General features: G+C 55.0%; 1 protein-coding gene across 1 annotated transcript in view; it reads left to right on the forward strand.

The window, feature by feature from the left end:
• The window catches only part of kiaa1109 (KIAA1109 ortholog), a 63633-nt gene that overhangs the window by 21336 nt on the left and 25123 nt on the right, over nucleotides 1-17174 (forward strand). The window contains 25 exon segments of the mRNA XM_064334822.1: nucleotides 255-392; nucleotides 1112-1288; nucleotides 1814-1942; nucleotides 2548-2667; nucleotides 3232-3521; nucleotides 3940-4190; nucleotides 4440-4689; nucleotides 4861-5713; nucleotides 5863-5933; nucleotides 6034-6207; nucleotides 6356-6476; nucleotides 6895-7020; nucleotides 7369-7496; nucleotides 7986-8173; nucleotides 8518-8715; nucleotides 8992-9203; nucleotides 10405-10556; nucleotides 11076-11226; nucleotides 12502-12654; nucleotides 13121-13400; nucleotides 14061-14146; nucleotides 14391-14601; nucleotides 15258-15422; nucleotides 16254-16429; nucleotides 16957-17132. Coding sequence (XP_064190892.1) covers nucleotides 255-392; nucleotides 1112-1288; nucleotides 1814-1942; nucleotides 2548-2667; nucleotides 3232-3521; nucleotides 3940-4190; nucleotides 4440-4689; nucleotides 4861-5713; nucleotides 5863-5933; nucleotides 6034-6207; nucleotides 6356-6476; nucleotides 6895-7020; nucleotides 7369-7496; nucleotides 7986-8173; nucleotides 8518-8715; nucleotides 8992-9203; nucleotides 10405-10556; nucleotides 11076-11226; nucleotides 12502-12654; nucleotides 13121-13400; nucleotides 14061-14146; nucleotides 14391-14601; nucleotides 15258-15422; nucleotides 16254-16429; nucleotides 16957-17132 — 4976 coding nt within the window.

The following is a 17174-nucleotide window of genomic DNA, read 5'->3' on the forward strand; positions in this document are numbered from 1 at the left end:
CAGGCCTGCCATGTGTAACCCCATGGGTTTATGGGTAAAGTCCTGAGCTTTGATGGAGCTGGAGGAAGTGTGCTGCACTGGCTTCCTGTCAGAGGAAGGACCTGCCAGAGCTTCCTGCTGAAGAGTCTGTTGGAAGTGATGGATTATAAACATGCTTCAAATACAGAATGGAATTAACGTAGGTTTTCCTGTTTGTGTGTGTGTGTGCGTGTGTGCATGCGTGTGTGTGTGCGTGGGTGTGTGTGTGTGTACAGCACTGCAGCAGTGACGGTCCGGAGGGGCCCACAGGGTACTTGGAGAGGCTGTGCTTTGAGATGAAGAAGGGCTACAAAGAGACCATGCTGCAGCTGGTGCTCTCTCCCATGCACGTGTTCGTCAGCGACAGCTACCAGGTGGGCGCACACACACACACTCACACAGACGTATTCACACACTCACACACACACACACATTTACGCTCACGCACACACACGCGCCCACACACACATTCACACACACACACGGCAGGGTGAAATCAAGCTGCCAGTGCTGTGGCATTTCTCTCCATCGCTCTGTAATTAAGCACGCTGTCTCTCATTAGCCTGCTGTCCTTCATTGTGCTGCTGCTCTGGTAAACAGCACGAGCTCCTGTGGGGAGGGAGAGCTGATAGTCAGATTATCACTGGGGAAACGCCAGCACAGACAAATCAAACAAAAACTTTCCACCTGATCTAATAATATGTGTGTACGTGTGTTTGTGTGTGTGTGTCTTTGTCTGTTTCTGTGTGTGTGTGTGTATGTTTGTGTGTGTGTGTGTGCATGCCTGTGTGTGTGTGCGTGCCTGTGTGTGTGTGTGTGTTTGTGTGTGTCTGTGTCTGTTTCTGTGTGTGTGTGTGCTTGTGTATTTGTGTGTGTGTGTGTGTGTGCATGCCTGTGTGTGTGTGTGCATGTGTGTTTGTGTATTTCTGTGTGTGTGCGTGTGTGTGTGTGTGTGTGCGTGTGTATTTCTGTGTGTGTGTGTGTGTGTGTGTGCGTGCGTGCCTGTGTGTGTGTGTGGTGTGTGTGTGTGTGTGTGTGTGTGTGTGCGTGCCTGTGTGTGGTGTGGTGTGTGTGCCCGCGCGTGCGTCTCCAGCGGCCGGCGGTGGACGGCGTGTTGCGGGAGGGCCACCTCAGCCTATCAGGGCTGCAGATGCGCGCTCACGCCATGTTCTCGGCCGAGGGGCTGCCGCTGGGCAGCGAGACGCTGGAGTACGCCTGGCTCATCGACATGCAGGCCGGCGCGCTCACCGGGAAGGTCACCGTGCCGCAGGTAACCCCGCCCACATCCGCCATTCGCTAATGTGCCTGTAACCCCGCCCACATCCGCCATTCGCTAATGTGCCTGTAACCCCGCCCACATCCGCCATTCGCTAATGTACCTGTAACCCCGCCCACATCCGCCATTTGCTAATGTACCTGAATCCAGCCCATCAGTCATGAACACAGAAGGATCGCTAAACCTATCAAAGCAGATGAGGCCTTTTAGGGGAGGAATTAACTGCACTCTCGGGCGTTAGCGTGTTGTTGACTATGACGCGTGAAGGGCGTGTGTAAAAGCCCTGGTGGGGTGGCGGTGAATCAGAGGGGTGCGGATTTTGGCACAGACTCTGTCTTTAATGAGCTGGACGTGTGATATTGTTGCTCTCAGTAGCTCGCTGGCTGGCTATGCTGTACTTCTCACTGTCCTCTTAACTTGGCTTTGGCCACGTGTCACCTGTGAGTGGAATAACAGGCTTGAGTCACCCCGGCCAGCAGGACCCTGTTTTAACCTGCCCTCCCTTGGCGCCCCCTGCAGATGGCCAGCCTGGTGGAGTGGGGGGAGACCTTCGTCTTCCACGTGGTGTCTCGAGAGTTCCAGCTGGAGCGCCCAAAGTCCTCCATCATCTGCCAGCACGGCGTGGACCGGCGCATCTGCGAAGCCAAGGTACCCCGCCCTTACCTGAGACACACCCACTTTAGCCCTTACCTGAGACACACCCACTATGGACCTTACCTGAGACACGCCCACTTCAGCCCTTACCTGAGACACACCCACTATGGACCTTACCTGAGACACACCCACTTTAGCTCTTACCTGAGACACACCCACTTTAGCCCTTACCTGAGACACGCCCACTATGGACCTTACCTGAGACACACCCACTTTAGCCCTTACCTGAGACACACCCACTATGGACCTTACCTGAGACACACCCACTTTAGCTCTTACCTGAGACACACCCACTTTAGCCCTTACCTGAGACACACCCACTATGGACCTTACCTGAGACACACCCACTTTAGCCCTTACCTGAGACACACCCACTTTAAATACAGCTAATTAGATACATGAGGTAGAAACTGGGGTGTTGTCTTTATTATTTGTTCTTTTTTGTGTGTGTTGAATGGAGTTCCTAGCACTAAATGGAAACTGTCCCGATTATGAATGTTGAAATGGTTTTTTTTCAACGTTCGTTGAGAGGGACATGTTTGCTTCGTTTGATTGGTTGATTGACTGAATGATTCATTCATTCATTTCCTGCTGTGCAGCTGGCATCCCTGCCGGGGCCCTGCCGGACCTCGGAGGACCTGAAGTACACCATGACGCGTCTGTCGGTGGACACCGTTGACGTCTTCATCGCCGAACACGGATGCGCGGCCAACATCAAGGTGCCCTCCCTGGCGGAACCCCTCCCCCTGTCTACCTGAGCTCCTCCCACTGCCCAGCTGAGCCCCTCCCCCTGCCCATCTGAGCCCCTCCCCCTGTCCACCTGAGCCCTCCCGTCTACCTGAGCTCCTCCCTGCCATCTGAGCCCCTCCCTGTCCACCTGAGCCCTTCCCCCTGCCCATCTGAGCCACTCCCTGTCTACCTGAGCCCTCCCCTGTCACCTGAGCTCCTCCCACTGCCCATCTGAGCCCTCCCCTGTCCACCTGAGCCTTCCCCTGCCATCGAGCACTTGCTACTGAGCCCCTCCCCCTGTCCACCTGAGCTCCTCCCACTGCCCATCTGAGCCCCTCCCCCTGCCTGGCTGTGCCGTCCCCCTGTCCAGCCTAGCTCCTCTCCATCTCCAGATGAGCCACCCCCCTCCAAAATATTGCGTTTTAATAAGCATAGATGTGTAGTTGATTTTAAGTTCTCCAGTAGTAAAGTGTGTCTGTGTGTTTGCGTTTGTGTGTGTGTGTGTGCTTGTGTGTGTGTGTGTGTGTGTGTGTGTGTGTTCATGCTCTCCTCAGACCAACTTCATCCGCCTGGCCAACTGTAACCTGCACAACCAGGCGGTGGGGGAGGGCATCAGTGCCGTGGTGCAGGACCTGCAGGTTCGGCAGTACCTGGAGCAGCAGGACGGGGTGCGGGCGTGCCCTATGGGCCTGCAGCCCGCCGTCCTGCGCCGCTCCGTCTGGCTGGAGGCCGGCTGCGCCAACTTCGCCCTCATCACCGCCGACGTGGCCCTGGCCGCCGACCACCCCGCCAAGCACCAGGTCCAGCGCCAGTTCCTGGAGCTGCACGACAGCCGCACCAAACGGTGAGCAGAGTATGCAGCACAGAGCCCAGAGTATACAGCACAGACAATAAAGCACAGAGTATGCAGCACAGAGTATGCAGCATACTGCACGGACTGTACAGCACAGACAATGAAGCACAGAGTATGTAGCACAGAGTATGCAGTATAGAGCACCGAGTATGCAGTACAGAGGACAGAGTATACAGCACAGAACATAGAGCTCAGAGCATACAGCACATAGTATACAGAACAGAGCTCAGAACATCAAGCCCAGGGCTTAGAGCACAGGGTTGATGCTGTGATGCTGTGTATGTCTCTGAAACTGTGGTTCTCTGATGGTGCGTGTGTGTGTGTGTATCTGTCTGTGCGTGTGTGTCTGCGTGTGTGTGTGTGTATCTGTCTGTGCGTGTGTGTCTGCATGCGTGTGTGTGTGTCCCAGGCTGTGGTTCCTCTGGCCGGAGGAGGTGGTGCGGAACAAGCGCAGCAAGAACAAGTGCGGCTGCCTGGGGGGGTGCCGCTTCTTCGGGGGTACGGCCGCGGGGCTGGACTTCTTCCGGCTGGACGAGATCACGCCCTCCAGCAGCTCCGCCTTCTCCTGCTCCAGCGCCGAGACGGACATGTGCTACGGCCAATCCCTGCTGCATCCCAGCGAGTGGATCGTCACCAAGGACACGCCCAAACTGCCAGACGGTAGGCCACGCCCCTCTCACTGGCTCATTGGCTGCTCTCTGGTCTTGTGGCGATGAATCCCACCTCTGCTCCCAGTGCGTCTGAAAGCAGTCTGCTGCTCCATAATGTTCTTACTCCATACTCTTCATCAGTAACATGAGTCACTGGCTTAACTTGTGTTTAAGTGCTGATCAGTGATATTTAGAGCAGAAGGTACTGACGGTAGTAGCTGTGTGTCTGTCTCCTCTGAAACGTGTTTTTGGGGTCCAGGGAGGAGCGGGGTGAGGAAGGAGGGCCGGTCCCCGGGCCCCGAGCTGGAGAAGAGGGGCCAGCCGCTGAGCCTGCAGGTGCCCCAGCGCTCCCAGAGCTCCGCCTCCTCCTCCGAGGAGAACAGCTCCTCCAGCGCGGTGCTCCCCCTGCTGGCCGGGGAGCGGGACAGCCCGTCGCCCAGCGCCGACGAGCGCCCGGGCCCCCCGGACCACCCGCCGCCCCCCAGACCTGGCGCCGACCTCAACGGAGAGTGAGTATGACGCCTGTAACAGGAAAACTGCCCAGTGCATTGTGGGTAATCCACACTGTGGCCCTGCAGATGCATGTGTAGGGCTCAGTCTGTCTGTTGAAGTTGAGGTAGATTGCTGATGGTCACAGAGTGTGTGTGTGTGTGTGTCCCACCCCACCCCCCTGTCCACAGGGTCATAGGACCGGAGCCGCCCGACGCCACGCCCGTGTCCCCTGAGAGGGGGCCCCTGCGCTCGCCCCTGCGCTCCCCGCTCAGGCGCCAGTCCTCGGTGCAGTCGGGCCGGCTGGGCAGCACCAAGAGCCTGTCGGCCGCCGTCTTCGCCGACAAGCCGCCGCCGCCGGCCGGCGTGCAGTTCAGCAGCGAGGTGTCGCGCAGCGACGAGAACGTGCTGGACTCGCCGCGCCAGCGCCGCAGCTACGGCTCCTTCCCCTTCACGCCCTCGGCCGACTCCTCCACCTTCCACCAGTACCGCTCGGTGGACTCCAGCATGTCGGTGGCCGACAGCGAGGCCTACTTCTCGGCCGCCGAGGAGCTGGAGCCAATCAGCAGCGACGAGGGGCCGGGCACGTACCCGGGCCGCAAGCGCAAGCGGCGCCAGCAGCAGGCGCAGCAGCAGCAGCAGCAGCAGGCGCGGCACATGGACTACAGCCGCAGCTCCATCTACCACAGCGTGGAGGGCCCGCTCACCTACCTGCTCAACGGCGAGGTGGTGACCGAGCCCCGCCCGCCGCCCATCCGCAGCCACGCCTCCCAGGCCTCCTTCGTCTCCGCCCTGGGCATCGAGGAGGAGGGCTCCCTGGAGGCGGAGAAGGCGCCCGAGCCGGGCCTGGCCTCCTCCGAGCCCCGGGTCATGGCCTGCTACCAGAGCTACCTGGCCCACTACCACGTCTCCAACTGGTCCGTCAAGCAGCCCACCAACAAGAGGACCTCCAAGTCCTCCTTGCACCGCCCCCTGGACCTGGACACGCCCACCAGCGAGGAGAGCTCCGCCTCTTTCGACCAGCTCTCCATACCCACCTTCAAGGTAAATGAGCTGAGCCTGATTACACAGTACCTGATAAAATAATAGCAGTGTAAAGTTAACAGCTCTGCTAGGCTGCGCTAGTGCTAAAGCTAAGCTAGCCCTGGTGCCAGTGGGTGCGCTGAAGTGTCCTCTGCTTGTCTGTGTTGTAGGTGGTGAAGCAGGGGCTCTCTGCCAGCTCCCTGCTCGACCGGGGGGTGCAGATGATGGGCGGCTCGAACAGGTAACGTCCCGTCTCGGCCTGGCGCTGTACCTGAGGAGGCGGGGCCCGCGGGCGCGGAACCCTCCGGAAAGGCTGACCTTTGCCCCCTCTGTCCCGCCAGCACGCCGTACACCCCGCTGGATAAGAAGGCCATGGAGAACACGGACGACGACACCACCACCGAGGACTGGAGCCTGGACCAGCCCCTGTCCCAGACGCGCACCACCGCCATCGTGGAGGTCAAGGGGGTCGTGGACGTGGTGCTCACCCCCCTGGTGGCGGAGGCCCTGGACAGGTGAGACACGCACTGGCCTGTCAATCATCTGAGCCCAGGAGCACTGCGTCCTTTAAGCCACGCCCTTCTCATACGTCGCCCCCTGCTGTTCTGCGCTGTGAACTGCGTCTCATACACACTGCTGTCCTGTGTTGTTTTCGTGCGGCAGATACATCGAAGCGATGGTTCACTACGCCAGCATTCGACACCCCGCCTCCATCCTGGACGACCTGCACGGGAAGGTGCTGAACGAGGCGTATCAGATCAGCAAGTCCACCGTGACCGACGCGGTAAGGGCGCCAGAGTGACGCGCTGCGCCCGGTGTGCTGATGGAGCGGGACATAGCTCTGGGGTGTATGGTTATGTGCTGGGGTGTCAGGTTGTGATATCCTGGTTCTGATGCCGGGATGTGACGTTGTGATATCCAGCTGGGATGTGACGTTGTGATGTCCTGGTTCTGATGCTGGGATGTGATGTTGTGATATCCTGGTGGGATGTGATGTTGTGATATCCTGCTGGGATCTGACGTTGTGATATCCTGCTGGGATGTGACGTTGTGATGTCCTGGTTCTGATGCTGAGATGTGACGTTGTGATATCCTGCTGGGATGTGACGTTGTGATATCCTGCTGGGATGTGACGTTGTGATATCCTGCTGGGATCTGACGTTGTGATGTCCTGGTTCTGATATCTTGTGGATTTTGTGCAGTCTGCAGCGAAGCCGGAGCAGAAGACCACCAAGCCCGAGGGGACCACGCCCGGCCAGACGGACCTGTCAGTCAAACCGGACAATGTGAAAATTAAGGGTCTGCAAGCCAACGTGACCATCCCTAAGGTGGTACTCTCCCTCTCACACACACGAGCGTGCACACATTCACACACACATACTATCACACACACACACACACACACTCACGCACACACACACACACACACACTATCACACACACTCACACGCACACACACACTCACACTCACACGTACACACACACGTACACATGCGCACACACACACACACTCACACTATCACACGCATACTATCACACACACACACACACACACACACACTCACACACTATCACACACACACACACACTCACACACACACACACACACACACACACTCACACACACACACACACACACACACACACACACTGATTTGTGTCTGTGTCCCGTGCAGGTGAACCTGTGCCTGCTGCAGGTTTCTGTGGAGCAGGGCTCTCCCTCCAGCAGCAGTAAGAACGTCACGCACGTCTCCCTGGTGGCGCTCTGCTTCGACCGCATCGCTACGCAGCTGCGCATGAACAGGTGGGTGTGCCCCATCCCACCAATCACACTGAGCCCCGCCCCTCACACCTAGCCCCACCCTCCACACTGAACCCCACCCCCACACCCGCCTCCTCCATCTTGATGCTGCCATAGTTCAGTCTGGGTTGAGTTAGGGTAAGTCTGGGTTCGAGTGCTGGGGTTCAGACTTCACTGGGTTGCAGTAGTTGTCGGTTAGTGTGGGTCAGGCTGGTGAGTGCTGGGTTCAGTGCTGTGGTTCGGTGCTGTGGTTCAGTCCTGGGTTGAGTATCGGGGTTCAGTCCTGGGTTTAGTATCGGGGTTCAGTCCTGGGTTGAGTATAGGGTTCAGTCCTGGGTTGAGTGATGGGTTCAGTCCTGGGCTGAGTATCGGGGTTCAGTCCTGGGTAGTATAGGGTCAGTCTCTGAGTATAGGGTTCAGTCCTGGGTTGAGTGATGGGTTCAGTCCTGGGCTGAGTGTCGGGGTGAGTAAACGGCAGCGCTGGTGTCGCAGGGGCATTGTGGAGGAGGGAGCGGGCACGCTGGCCCGGGGCCTCTCATGCTGGACAAGTACGCCACCAAGATGCCCGCAGTCGTCCGGCTCGCTGCGCTCCAACGCCGGCATCGAGAAGGGCAAGGAGATCGCCGCCAAGCTGCACGTGCACCGCATCCACGGCCAGCTGCGCGGCCTGGACTCCTCAGGTACCGCCCGCAACGCTCTCGCAACGCTCTCTCAGCGCTCACGCAACGCTCTCACAACGCTCTCAACGCTCTCTCAGCGCTCACGCAACGCTCTCACAATAACCGCACACACAGTGCTCTTACAATTACCACACAACGCTCGCACAACACTCAGCTCTCAGAAAACTGCGGTTTTTCCACAGTACCCTTCCAAATCCTCCACAGCGCCCTTATAATGAGCACTAACACCCTCAGAACATTCTCAGTGTTCTCCGCCGCGTCCTTACCTGGGTCTGGTGTGAGTTTGTGACCCTGCCCCCTGGCTTGCTGTGGGCGGGGCTGACTGAGGTCCCTCCCCCTGGCAGACATGGGCACCTGCTCCATCACGGCCATCCCCTTTGAGAAGTCCAAGGTGCTGTTCAGCCTGGAGGAGCTGGACGACTTCTCCTTCGTGGACGAGACTGAGACCCCAGGCAGCGGCGACCCCGCCCGCCAGGCCCCCGCCCCGGAGAAGTGGGGCTGGATCATGTTCGAGTGCGGCATCGAGAACCTCACCGTCAAGGGTAAGGGCTGACCCCCCCCCCAAATCAAGAGCCCCTCTCCTCCCACCTGACTCAACCCCTCCTCCCCCATATGGCACTGAGAATCACACCATCAAGGGTAGACCCCACCCCACACCCCAACCCCCTCCATGCATCTTAGAGACAAACCCCTCCCATAACGTGGCTCTCAGTACCTGGTGGCTGCCAGTAGCAGTAGCTGTGCACACTGTTATGTAAATTTTGGGGGTGGCGGGTGCACTCTCAAGCACTGAAAAGCGCTGCTGTGCTGCACTGCAGGAGGCCGCCAGTCGGGGGCGGTGTTGTACAGCGCCTTCGGCGTGATGGGGAAGGCGGACGGAGCGGAGAAGAACGGCCGGACCAAGTCCAACGGCTCCACGGGCTCCCAGACGGGCAGCGGCTACAGCACCGACGTGTCCGAGGAGAACCTGCCCCACGACGCCGCCAGCCCCGGCTCCGACCCCAACGGCCACTCCGACTCCGACGAGCAGGTGTGTGTGTGTGTGTGTGTGTGTGTCTGTGTGTGTGTAACTGTGTGTGTGTGTGTGCCTAACTCTGTGCGTGTGTGTGTGTGTGTGTGGAACTGTGTGTGTGCATGTGTGTGCAACTGTGTGTGTGTGTGTGTGTAACTGTGTGTGTGTGTGCGTGTGTGTGTGTGCGCGTGTGTGTGTGCATGTGTGTGTAACTGTGTGTGTGTGGAACTGTGTATGTAACTGTGTATGTGTGTGTGTGTGTGTGTGTGTGTAACTGTGTGTGTGTGTGTGTGTGGAACTGTGTATGTAACTGTGTGTGTGTGCGTGTGTGTGTGTGTGTAACTGTGTGGTGGTGTGTGAACTGTGTATGTAACTGTGTTGGTGGTGTGTGGTGCTGTGTGTAACTGTGTGTGTGTGTGTGGAACTGTGTATGTAACTGTGTGTGTGTGCGGTGTGAGTAAAAACCAGAATTTCCACGATTGACTTCTTCAGAAGGCAGGTATTCATTTGTGATGATCGATAGTTGCCTGTGTTATCTGGTTAATTTAATTACCAGGCAGATGAGCTGATCTGAGATCAGCCTCGAGTCCAGATTAACCCTTTCAGCAGCCTCTACTAGCTGCTGCTGTTCAGAGTTGTGGCTGAGACTCCGCCCACTTCCGATGACTCATTTCAGACCCGGTCCTGAGCTGGCCTGAATCCAGGGCGGCGAGTCCGCCAGTTATAACGAACACAGGCTCAAACATTCACACTGTGTTTCCCGGTCACTCTGGGCTCTTCGGCTCTGACGGATGCGTCTGGCTTGCCGCTGTGTTCTGGTTCACGGATAATTGCTTCAATATTTTCTGCGCTTGGCTCCAAATTGACACATCAGGGCTTTAGAATGACCCAAATCCATGGTTACAGGCGGCCATTTTCTCAGCCAGTCACTGCCGGAGTCCATGAAGCTAAGAAGCCTTGCTCTTTTTGGCTGGACCGCAACAGCGGGGCCAGCCCTACAAACGCGAATGTCTGTGACTGACTGAGTGAGTGACTGAGTGAGTGATGAAGTTACACCTTTGGTCGGCCGAGTTATGAGGTCACGCCATTGGTCGGCCGGATCACGTGTGTTAGGTCCAGCCATATACTAGGTTTTACCTGGTCTTGTTAAGACTGACTGCGCCTCAGGTGTTGGGATCTGAGCAGTGACTGACAGCGCCTCTCTCTCTCTTTCCCGCAGGACGAGGGGGTGGAGTCTGACGATCTGAAGAAGGACCTCCCCCTCATGCCCCCGCCCCCCGACTCCAGCAGTATGAAGCTGACCATTAAGGAGATCTGGTTCAGCTTCGCCGCGCCCACCAACATGCGCTCTCCTGCACAGGCCTTCTCCCGGTACTGCCATACCACCCCAACCCCAAACCCAACCCCAAACCAAACCCTAAACCAAAATGTCAAACACACCTTCTACCCCACTCTGCTCTGCCCGGCCTTCCCCTCTCTACCCCACCCTGCCCCACTCCCTGGTCTGTTCCACTCAGGTTCTCATAATGGTAATATTGTTTGACGTGTAGACCAGGGTCCTCTTTAGTGTTACAGGTAATAATGCCTGGAACATCTTTATTTGTACAGCACCTTTTGCAGAGGCATACACTGTATACTTTACAGAGAAGGCAAATGATGCATAAAAGGAGCTCAGCCTTAAACCCAGCAAACAGAGTAATAGCAGGATATAAGAGAACAGGCATAAAAGATGTGATGCGTGGCTGAGGGGTAGAGTGTGTCACTGCTCCTGGCTGATTGGCTGAGTGGCAGTTTGGCCTGTAGCTGATTGGCTGAGTGGCAGTTTGGCCTGTGGCTGATTGGCTGATTGGCCTGTGGCTGATTGGCGGTTTGGCGTGTCCCCGTGTGCAGGCAGCTGAACCTGCTGAGCACCGCCACTCCCGCCATCGGGGCGTGGCTGGTGCCCATCGACCAGCTGAAGTCCTCCCTGCGCAAGCTGGACACGGAGGGGACGCTGCGCATCTGTGCGGTCCTGGGCTGCATCATGACCGAGGCGCTGGAGGTACGAGCCATGTCACACCCGCCTGCCTGTCTCTCCTTCACATCATTCATTCATTCAGTCATTCATTCATTTACATCATTCATTCATTAATTCATTCACTCATTCATTTGAGTCATTCATTTACATCATCATTCATTCATTCATTTATATTATTAATTAATTCATTGATTTACATCATGCATTCATTTACATCCTTCGTTCATGCATTCATTTGTATCATTCATTCATTTACATCATTCATTCATTTATTAATTCACTCATTCATTTTCATCATTCATTCATCATTTACATCATTGACATCATTCATTACCTGACATCATCCATTCATTAACATCATTCATTCGATCATTCATTCATTCATTCTCATCAGTCATCCAATTCCATCATTCTTTATTCCCTTCTTCTTCTTAAGTAACTTCTTTAAAATTCTTTATTCTCTGTCTTCAATTTCTCGGTATTGATTTATAAAACAAGATTTTTTACAGAATTAAAAAACAGCAGATGCAACTGGACTTGAGGGGTGTGATTAGAATAATTGTTTAGCTGTTTTCAACAGAGTCTTGGATCGGTGCTTTACTCATAGAATCTTCAAGATGTGTTTTCTTCACAAGCTATTGATCTGTTAAGTTAGTCTGCTACAGAAGTCCTCTCTGTTTACATCTTTTACTGGGGAATCATTCGATATCAGTCATTCGCTCTGAAATTCCCCTTTTGTCTCTACAAGAAATCGATGCTTTCTCTGCTTTTTGAGCGCAAGTCTAATCATGCAGGGAGCTGAATAGAGAATAGTGTTTCAGACTGGCCTGTGGCTCCCCTGGCTCACATACAAAGAGAAATGTTTGCGGTCTCTGAAATGATACGTGACTTGTGCCTATAAGGTTCCTCTTGTCTGCTTATAATATATCACTCCCCACTTTAAATTGCACTTTGAAAAGCAAAGGAAAGTTGCAGGTCGTCGGACAGATGCTGTCCAAATTTATGTTGCTTTCAAACGTTGTGGGATCGCACCACTGACTGCACAGATAAACGAATTTATAGACAAAAAACGTTACGATAATCATAAGGAATAGTTTCCGGGCCATAAGAGCTTACAAGCCTCAGTATACAGTTTATACAGTAATTCACCACACAGGCTGAAGTGCAAGTGTCTGTTTTTTTCTGGCTTGTTGATTGCTGTGGAACTTTAGTGACTGTGCTTGTGAGTGGAAGCCCTCCTGTTTAAACAAACGGCTCCTCTGTGTCTTGTGTTGACCCCCCCATCCCGCCCCCCCACAGAAAAAGAGCATTCACATTCCCATCCGCAGCAAGTACAACCGGGTGACCAAGCGCGCGCGCTACCTGCACGAGAACCCGTCCTGCATGCTCTGCAACATTCTGCACCGCTACCTGCAGCAGGCCGACTACTCCACCATCGAGGACGCCACCATGGTGAGTCACCGGCTCGGGGGTGCACGCTAACCTGCACTCACACGCTCACAAGCACGCACACTTACACAATCACACACACACACACATACACACACACACACACACACGCTGACTCACACACTCACCCACACTCATGCACGCTCACACACACACTCAAATAGTGATGTGTACCTGTATTTGAGATTTGATTGGCTGATGTTTACATTTACATTACATTAGAGGCATTTAGCAGACGCTCTTATCCAGAGCGACTTACACAACTTTTACATAGCATTTTACATCGTATCCATTTATACAGCTGGATATATACTGAAGCAATTTCGGTTAAGTACCTTGCTCAAGGGTACAACGGCAGTGTCCTACCCGGGAAGCGAACCTGCGACCTTACAAGCCCAGTTCCTTGCCCACTGTGCTACACTCCGTCCTCATGTGATGTGCAGTAAGGGCTGTCTTGTCTCCCTGGCAGAATGACGGGCTGCCTGCTCTGGTGACTCTGAAGAAGGGTCTGGTGGCTTTGGCCCGGCAGTGGATGAAGTTCATCGTGGTGACCCAGGGCTTCAAAGCCATCGGCCTGATCAGACCCATGCAGCTCCCCAAAGCCAAAGAGCCCCCGCAGAGCCAGTTCGAACCCGGGCCCGGCCAGGACAACGGCACCGGGCTGCACAGCGACACCAGCGCCGACGGGGCGGAGTTTGAGTTTGACGCAGGTCAGCCCCGCCTACTGCAGGGTGTTAGAGCCCAGAGCCGTGAGTGAGTGAGTGAGCGAGCGAGTCGGTCAGTCAGTGAGCGAGGCGGTCAGTCAGTGAACAAGTGGGTCAGTGAGTGTGTGAATTGGTCAGTCAGTTAGCGAGTCGGTCGGTCAGTCAGTGCGTCGATTAATGAGTGAGTCGGTGAGTGAGTAAATGAGCCTGGTGAGAGAGTGAGTGAGTGGGTCAGTCAGTCAAATGAGGGAGTGAGTGAGTGAGTGGGTCAGTTAGTCGTTAAGTGAGTGAGTGAGTGTGAGTGAATAAGTGAGTGGGTCGGTCAGTCAGTCAAATGAGTGAGTGAGTGGGTCAGTTAGTCGAGTGAGTGAGTGAGTGAGTCAGTCAGTCAGTCAGTCAGTCAGTCAGTCAGTCAGTCAGTCAGTCAGTCAGTCAGTCAGTCAGTCAGTCAGTTCCAGCAATCGAGTAGCGTGCAGTGGGTCAGTCGCAGGTCGGCGTCGTGAGCGCAGCGGTCGTCGTCTCGTCAGCACGAGTGTTGTTTCAGTCAGCGGTGTTCGTCCGTCGCCGTGTCGTCCGTCACGCCGCTCAGTCCCCGCGCTCAGCGTGAGTCGCCAGCCGCGCGCGTCACAGCATCAGTCGCATGCTGGAGTCGTGTCGCAGCACAGCCACTCAGAGCGCGTGTTTCGGTTCGGCGCACTGAGTGAGCCACCTGCTCAGGGGGCAGCCTGCCCCAGATCATGAGGAAGCTCTCCAAATCCCACACGTACAACGAGTCCGGCCTCAAGATAAAGGTGTGTGTGCGTGTGTGTGTGTGTACGCGTGTGTGTATGTACAGTGTGTGTGTGTGTGCGTGTGCGTGTGTGTGTGTGTGTGCGTGCGCCTGTCTGTGTTTGTGTATGTACAGTGTGTATGTGTGTGTGTGTGCATGTGTATGTGAACACACTGTTATCAGTTATTAGTTATCAGGCCTGTGCCAAGGCTCTGTTGTTCCAAGGCTCCAACCTTAACCCGCCCCCCCGTGACTCCGCCCCTTAGGGCTCGCACCCGTACCAGTCGCTGAGCTACACCAGCGGGGACACGGCGGCCGACTCCCCCGCCCACATGAGCCGCACGGGGCTGCTGCTGAAGGACAGCCCCCGCAAGGAGAGCCTGCTCAGCTACCTGACCCGCTGAGCGTGCCACCAGCCCGCAGACACTCGCAGGAGACGCGCTGCCTCTCAGGCGAGGGCCCGCCGATCGCCACGTAACTCGCTGACCGCCCTCATCAACCTGACGCCCCCCGCCCTGACGCCACTCACTCTGCCGACCGTCCCCTTCTGCCGCACACCTCTGCCCTGACCCACCACTCGCTCTACCTCCCACCTCGCTCTACCCTGACCCGACCCTTCCTAACCTACCCTCACTCTTCTGACCCCGCCCCTCTTACTTACTCTACACTCCTGACTGGGCTACCCCGCCCACTCATCCTGAGTAGCTTATGAAGTTAATGAAGAAAGGGAATGGAGTCGGAACCAGAGTGACTGTAGAAAGCTCAACAGTGCTGTGAAAGAGTCAATGGTTCTGTCCAGGAAAATAGATGCGTTATGATCACTGGGATTGCAAGCCCAGAATCCATTTGGCTGTCACACATACTTAATTATGAATGTTATTGAATCTTCTTGGTGTCTGTGATGAGGCCACTGTGAGTATTCAATAATTTATTATGTTTTTTTTAATATATTGAAGATCTTAAGGTTGCCTCCATTTAATTGCTTAATTTTAATATGCAGTCCATTTAATACTTGATTATGAAACCCTCAGTGTGTAAATGTTTATGCTGGGACGGTCTTCCTTAGACTTCCTTCGGGGATAGGGTTGTGTGTTTTGGGGAGGGATTCGGGACGGTAACCGTGCCGGTTCCCCCAGGGAACAACGTGGGGTCGGACATGCTGACGGAGCACCCCCTGCTGTCGGAGCCGTCCTCCGTCAGCTTCTACAACTGGATGTCCAACGCGGTGGGGAACCGACGGGGCAGCCTGGCCCAGGAGTCGCCCATCAACCGCTCTCAGCACAACAGCCTGCCCACTGGTGAGGCGCTCCTCCCATGCTGTACACCTGTACCTCAAACATACTGCATTACACCCGACCAATTGACTGATTACACCTGTACCCCAATAGACTTTTATACCCGTACCCAAATGTGACTGCATATACCTGACCCAAATGACTGCATAACCTGACCTCAATGGCTACTACCCTGTACCCCCAAAATATGGCTACATTACACCCTGTACCCCAAATGTGACTGCATTATACCCTGTACCCCAAATATGGCTACATTACACCCTGTACCTCAAATATGACTGCATTACACCCTGTATCCCCAAATATGACTGCATTATACCCTGTACCCCCAAATTTGACTGCATTATACCCTGTACCCCAAATATGGCTGGTTTATCACACCCTGTACCCCAACTGTTTTTTGTATTGAAGGGGATTATCAGTGTTCCGGTACTTTAATCAAGATAATACATCATCCACAGACAGATTTCCAGGGTTAAGTAATGAAGACAGCCCCATCAGCTGTGTTAATGTGTGATTGTGTGAGCTACTAATGATGGTACAGCCTGACAGAGAGCAGATCTGTGCACCTGAGTTCCTGCTGCTCTCCCAGTCCCACTCAGTTCACTCTCTCTGCTCCGTAATATCAACGCACTCACCTCTATTAAATATAAACGCAGTGCACTGTGTTACTCAGTTGAGTTGTGTTCCATCTAACCACAGTGCACTGTGTTACTCAGTTGAGTTGTATTTGGTGTAACCGCACTGCTTTGTGTTACTCAGTTGGGCTTGTGTTCAGTATAACCGCAGAGCCCTTTCCCCTCCTCACCTCCTCTCCTCCTCTCTCCTCCTCAGGAGTTCCCTGCAACCTGCCCACCATCCCCTCGGCCTCAGACTTCAACACGGTGCTCTCCAGCGACCAGAACACGCTGGACGGCACGCACTCCCAGCACAGCACCAGCCAGGACGACATCGCCGACATCGAGGAGGGGAACCAGTGCCCCGTGGCCGTGCAGCTGGCCGACGCCCAGGTCAAGCGCTGAAACAGGGCTCCAGGACTTAGATTGGGCTTCAGGATTTAGGTTAAAATGAGCTTCAGGACGTTGACTGAGTTAAAGTGGGCTTCAGGACTTAGATTTGGTTAAACAAGGGTTCAGGACACGGATCAAGTTAAATGGGGCTTCAGGATATAGATTAAAATAAACAGGGCTTCGGTGCCCAGCTGACGTTTAGCAGTGGTTCAATGTTAAACAGGCATTCAGGACGTAAATGAACTACAGTTAGCTGCTTTGGCTTATCTATTAAGTGTTGAGTTTAGTATGAAGTTCCCTGCCTATCTCTCTAAGTTGGGGACCCATTACCTAGACTGTTGGTAGAATCTGGGCAGGGTCTGCAGGGTAGATGTCTTGTTCTCGAGGGTTGCTGTTTGGTTGAAAGGCCCAAGAAGTCCAGCCGACTGTGTGCAGCCCTGCAGAAGGCCTGTCTAGGGGCTCCTAGGGTGTCCATCCCTGGGGTCAGATCCACAGCCCTGCTGACTGTGTTCCCTCCTCCCCTGCAGGTTGTGTTTAAACCCCTCCTGAGCCACACTGGGATTCAGCCCCAAGACGCCACCCCTTTAAGCTACAAGATGTATTTTGGGGAGCACCTCTCCTTCTCGGGGACCCTGGAGTGCCTTCGAGCGGACATCGTGGACTCGGACACGTCCAAGGACAGGAAGAACAAACGGTCCCGGAGGTAGGGTCTGGTCCCGAAACTTTGATTCACGTAGGTGTAAGG

This window comes from Anguilla rostrata, chromosome 5 (genome assembly GCF_018555375.3).
Source record: "Anguilla rostrata isolate EN2019 chromosome 5, ASM1855537v3, whole genome shotgun sequence".
Lineage (NCBI taxonomy): Eukaryota > Metazoa > Chordata > Actinopteri > Anguilliformes > Anguillidae > Anguilla > Anguilla rostrata.